Below are 6,249 nucleotides of genomic sequence, written 5' to 3'. Positions count from 1 at the left end.
TCAACCCTTGTCCCAAGCTTCTTGTTCGCTCCCTTGATCGACATCAGATGGATACGTAAATCATCACTTATATTCAGATCCTCCGAAAGTTCATCGTCCTCCTCATGATCAGATTTCTCATGCTGCGAGTTCACCATCTTTCAAACAAATGAATCAAATAGCCGAGGAAAAAAATGTACCATGATCAACCTTGCTCTGAATACCACTTGATGCGACCGTCGACAAAAAATCGATGGTACAATTAATTTGCTCAATCTTTCACGGTACGGTGTCACCTGAAACAGTGTGGCGCTCGCGATCTTGTAGATGCAATCACCACCAAAACAACACGCACACCCAAGAAAGGAAGTACGTGGACGATCCTCCATGGATCAGCAGCAAACTAGAGACGACGTCTCTAATCCCTCGCCAAAAACACAAAGCAATAATTAAAGCTCCTTGACAAAAACACGCTACGAGGAGATACCCCGACTTGATTTTCCTCTGTTCCAGAACCAAAACAACCTCCCAAAAAAACCTCCCTCTAACGCTACGGCACAGAAGAATAAATAGTGCGCTGGCCTGGCCGGCCTAAACCAATCGTACCTTACTAGTACTTCTCTAAATATCCTAACCGACTATTATTCTAATCTAATTAACAACCGACTAAGTAGCGCGGTAATTTAGGCACGCAGGCCTTTTCTTTCCAAACAAAGATGCATACGTGTCAGGTCCTTTCTTTATTGAAATCAACACGTTGGTTGCCATCCACACATGAAGTCTTGTAATCCCAGCTTTCCTTATGTTCTGCATGCTTCTTGACCATGTAGCCAAACCGATCAAAACCAATCTTAGACTGGTTCAAGGGCTGCACTCCTCCTGTTATCCAGTCTCCTCGTATATGAATATTATTTTTCTATCGCCACTTCGATGTTGTACAGTTTGACGGCTTTATCGTCACAAATTGTTGACGCAGTGCAGGCACAATATACCTCTCTTTTCTTCCTTCGGTGTCCTTATTAACAGGATCAGTAGCGAGAACACATGGGATCACATCAGAGTGCGGTTGTGCGGGAGAGGACATCAAGTCGTATAGGAGGGGTATAATGGGAATATCATAAAAATAAAGCTTTATTTATACCTTTACACTTTATATATTCAGAATAGCATAAAATATTTTTTCAATAAATTACTTAAAAATATCCAAGAAATTACATATGACCGACTATCATTATATAAAGGGGAAATCCGTTCTTTGCTCGTGGAGAAATGTAACATAGTTTTTTATGGGCAATATACCACATACCCTAAATAGTAGATATTCATGAGAATAACCATCAACGTGTGATTTAGAGGTGAGCCTAAAATTATTAAAATTGGGATGCCACTCAATCTACTAGAAACAACTCATTTCTAGCATTTGTCCAATGAATATATATTTTCCATACCACCATCATAAAAAAATTATTCTAATCTTTGTTTATATTAGAATACCTTTGTAGGTCATAAAAATTGATGGATTTGATTGTGCTTCGGAGATGTCGACTGGCAAAGACCCTGATGTAATGATGATGAAGGGGGCTAAGAATTCAACGAGTTTTACACAACCAAAAGAGGTGCATGCAAATAATTGTTCTTCTTTGTATGTATGTTGCACATGATATAATACTCAAAAGGTATATTTCTATATATATTTAATTTTGTAGAATATGAGAGAGATGGAGATGGATTATGTCGAGATTCAAAAAGAAACCCATTCAGAGGGTTTTTGGGGCGACGTCATTGGAAGGGGACAAAAATTCACTCTTTTTATACAACAAAAGGATGTGTAAGTGATGATATCCCACAACAACGACGCACTCAAAATAAAGCAAACCGGCTGGAATTACGATAAATGTTTATGGCAACATTTATTTCCAACTGGTATTCCGATGAGTAAGTTCAATGATGTTCACATAACTCAAGGAAAATATTTCAAAAGCCCGTAGCAATGCACGGGCATTCGACTAGTTTTCTTAAAATCAATCATTTGTTTTCTAATTAATGTGATTGAGCGATTTAAGGTAAGTTTAATTAATTTAGATTTGATCTTTAAAGATTGATTGTGATTGATTCTTTCACATAAAGTAATTACTGAACCGGTGACGCGAAACATGAAAAGTTCTAATCCGTTTAGATTTTTTCGTTGTGTGAGAAGGTCACACAAAACTAAACCGGTGAGGTGAGGTGAGGGACAAAAAAACCAACGAAATAAAGCGGTTGAAAGTGATGGGATAAAAATAAACCGTACTATTCAACCAACTCAGACATTAAAAGTAGAGATAACTCCATACACATATCATAGTCCTTAAGGCCGGATTAACAGCAAAACATGCATCTCCACGGAAACGAACGCGCGCAACTCTGATAGAAAACGGAAACAGGTCACGAACATGTACTGCATCAAGTACAGGCAAATGGCACGGGCACACATGATACTGTCATTGCACTCGCCGCTCGGTCTAGCTCTCTCTTTTTCCCGGCCGTCATCGATCAGGCGGCGTCCTCGATGTTGCTCCCGCCGACGTCGACGACGAAGCGGTAGCGGACGTCGTTGCGCTCGAGCCTCTCGAACGCCTGGTTGACGTAGTCCATCTTGACGACCTCGATCTGCGAGGTGAGCCCCTTGTCGACGCAGAACTGGAGCACCTCCTCCGTCTCGTCCATGCTCCCGATGAAGCTCCCCGTGATGGTCTTCCTCCCCAGCATCACCATGGGGGACACGAAGCTGAGCGGCTCCGCGATCACGCCCATCAGCACCAGCTTGCCGTCCATCTTGAGCAGCGCCAGGTAGGGCTCCAGCGGGTGCTTCGCGGGCACCGTGTCGATGATGTAGTCCAGCGAGTCGGCGGCGGCGGCCATCTGGTCGGCGTCGGAGCTGACGAGGTACGCGTCGGCGCCCAGGTCGTCCATGGCCTCGGCCCGCTTCTTGTTGGACGAGCTGATCACCGTCACGTGGTGGCCCATGGACTTGGCCACCTTCACGCCCATGTGGCCCACGCCGCCCAGGCCCAGGATGCCGCCGCGGAGGCCGGGGGTCATGAGCCCGAAGTGCTTCAGCGGGCTGTACACCGTCACGCCCGCGCACAGCAGCGGCGCCGCCTGCTCCGGCGCCAGCCCGGCCGGGATCTTCACCACGAACCTGCACACGACCAAATGCAACACAACTTAATAATTTTCATAAATATATGCGTTCACTTGACTGATTCCAATGCCAATATCGTTACATCACGCCGACGTAAGTGTTGGCCACCAACTTGGACGGACGACACTGAGCTGAACCGATCAGACTTTGACACGGTAGATACTCTTAGAATGCTACCAACTTGGACGGACGACACTGAGCTGAACCGATCAGACTTTGACACGGTAGATACTCTTAGAATGGTACGTATACCAACTCCCTAAGGTGTCATTACCATCGGTGTCAAAGCAACGTCGCTATGGATCAAACTGCATGGGTAGAACGTAGAAGTAGCCAAGCGATTCTCCCAGCAGGTGATGACTGACGAATCATGAGCACGCTAGTCTGCTTCAAAGAAACGAAAACCTACTAGTACGTCCTTTTCTCATCGCACTGCCGCTGGCTGCTCACAATCCCACAAGGAAAAGTAGCCCAAGCACAGCATGCACACCAACCCTTATCTGATTCTCTCCGCACGCGCCACACCTTTTTAAGTTTCAGATAGCAGCCTCGCATCCTTCTTTTCCACTACAACCATTTCTCGACAGTGATTTGATCCAACCACATCGAAAAAGTCCTACCACCATATGTCCTTTTCGGTAGATCTAACAGATGACACTGATGGGTGCAATGGCTTTGCTAGCAAGAATAGTACTAGTAGTAGTAGTAGTAAAACAGAACTCACTTCTGATCGACGACCATGGCGGAGGCGAAGCCGCCCTGCGTCGGCTTGCCGTCGGTGTAGACGTCGTTGTACGACCAGATCTTCTTGTTGCAGTACTGCTCGACGTTGGCCTTGCACGGCCGGCAGTCGCGGCAGCACCCCACGATCACGCCCACTCCGACCACGTCGCCGGCGCGGAACTTGCTCACCTCCGGCCCGACCTCCACCACCTCGCCAACCACCTCATGCCTGCATAGTATCATTTTGTCAGCCACTAAGAAGACATTATCAATCCGGACTAGAAGGTGATGATGATAGTTGATGGAGTCCTTTTTACGCAATTTTTTTTCTCCGAACTGATGGCGCTTATTCAGTGTCTACGTCTCTACCTACTATGACAGGCAAAAAATAATGCTAAAAGTGACGCACGCTCTATCTCAGTGCTCCGTTGCTTCTGGAAGTCTGACGGCAGCACACACCAAATTCCTAGTGTGCGCCCCACCTTAATGGTTCTGTTGTCACTCATCTAAGACGTACTTTGTGTTGCAAAATTACAGGTTTTATCTTCAATTATACTTTTGGATTAATCAATAAATCTACATTAGCATGACCGTCTGTCTATTTAACGTAGTTGTGGTTGCTTACCCTGGGACCATGGGGTACTTGGAAGCACCGAGGTCGTTCTTGACCTGGTGGATGTCAGTGTGGCAGATGCCGCAGTACTTAACCTTCAACACCACATCTTCAGGGCCTGTTTTCCTGTTGTTGCCACAGCATGGCAAAACACAAAGGTAAAAAATTATTAGCTCTTGATTCCTGTCTTGAAGAAGATGCTTACTCAGTTATTCCATGGCAAAACACAAGATTCCTCGGCACAAGAGGACACGAGAAATTGGCTGACTATTCTGCCGCCAGTGCCATTCAGAGCATTCGTCACTCCCGAAACTGACTAGTTAATTTCAACAAGTACTACTACTCTTTTTTTTTTTGCGAAAATAAGACTACTACTTGTATCTAGTGGTGTCTACTTGTGCAAGTGCAAATACAGAGCAGGCACGTGCGCGTATACGCATGCAGATAGACGAACCCTGAGCCATAAACGCTGTGAAATATTGGCGTATATTGGTGCTGTCATTGTAACTGTACTTGTTGCAAAACATTGGAGCATCTATTTTACAGGTGTCAAATTCAGACGGATGAGCGGAGCCCAAACTGTGGAAACCCATAATTTCAAGTGATTGTGAATCACCAAAACAGGAATAAAATGTTTTTTTGGTTACCAATATCTTCGTAAATCACTGTCACCTAAAAACTGCACAATTTTAGCTTAACATCTAGTAATATGGAAATAAGGATATGTCAAGCAAGAAACTTCAAAACGTGACTAAGATCTAGTACGAGGCAAAACACACCAGCTCTTTAAAAATAACCGTACATGTTTCATTTGCTTCGCTAAATTTAGCTGACCCGTACAGGGGTACTCTACCCGTACTCTATGCATTTACACGCGCGACCGAACAACTTGCAACACACACAGACGGCAATCCTACGGAGGAGAACAAGAACATGCACCGTACACACAACAAACACGCGGGTAAAAAGCATCGGCTATCAGACGCGGGCCCTCCGAACCGAAGTGGTGCATAAAGCGTAACGGCAAAAAAGCGCAGCGCGTTCATCATGCGGTTTCGGCCCATCCACCGGGTGGGCCGAGCAGGAGGCACTGTCGAGATCGATCTTTCAGAGCTCTACGCATCGGGTTCTCGGGCAGGGAATTGAAATCCCACCGCCGCTCTTCAGAACCTCATCGCATATCGGCATACGGCCGATGCAATTACATGCATGCCGCACAACATGGAAGAAGAGGAGGAACAGATTCCGCCGGAGAGAACACCGAGAGCAGAGGATGCGGGGAGGAACGGTAGATCCAGAGGGTCGATTCGGGCGGACGATCGCACGTACCTGAGAGTGTATGTGTAGGGGGAGAGGTGGCCGGTGGCGTCCCTGGCGGCCCACCCGGTGACCGTCGTCTCGGAGGCGTCGACGCTGCCCATTCTCTTGCTCGTGCGGCAACGGGAGGAGACGCGGGTGGGTGGATTTGGGAAGGGAAAGAGTGACTTGCACTTGCTTCCTTCGCTTGGATACTCGATAGTGGTACGGGAGGGATGGAAGGGTTGCGGAGCTATATAGGGCCGCCGATGGCGAGAGTTGGTGGGGTGGGTTGCCACTTGCCAGGAAGGACACTGCGGAACGATCTTCTGTGGCTATACTTCTGCCTCTCTCTTTTCGTTTTTTGCTTCTTTCAATTAAATGCCTGCCGTTCGATAGTTTACAGACGCCACCTCGTAGTTGACGCAGCACAGAGCTTAATTCCGTGCTTGTT

General features: G+C 46.6%; 1 protein-coding gene across 1 annotated transcript; it reads right to left on the bottom strand.

Annotated features, from left to right (window-relative positions):
* Positions 1 to 2,253: 2,253 nt before the first annotated feature.
* LOC119316552 (probable cinnamyl alcohol dehydrogenase) lies at positions 2,254 to 6,031 on the bottom strand. Its single transcript, XM_037590876.1, has 4 exons — positions 5,829 to 6,031; positions 4,512 to 4,625; positions 3,888 to 4,115; positions 2,254 to 3,160 (listed from the first exon to the last, which is right to left on the bottom strand). The coding sequence occupies exons 1-4, from the start codon at positions 5,918 to 5,920 to the stop codon at positions 2,512 to 2,514; spliced, it is 1,083 nt and encodes a 360-aa protein (XP_037446773.1). The 5' UTR covers positions 5,921 to 6,031; the 3' UTR covers positions 2,254 to 2,511.
* Between the last annotated feature and the right edge of the window lie 218 nt (positions 6,032 to 6,249).

The sequence above is a fragment of the Triticum dicoccoides genome, chromosome 6A, assembly GCF_002162155.2.
Source record: "Triticum dicoccoides isolate Atlit2015 ecotype Zavitan chromosome 6A, WEW_v2.0, whole genome shotgun sequence".
In the NCBI taxonomy this organism is placed as follows: Eukaryota; Viridiplantae; Streptophyta; class Magnoliopsida; order Poales; family Poaceae; genus Triticum; species Triticum dicoccoides.
This window is presented reverse-complemented; position numbering and strand designations above follow the sequence as displayed.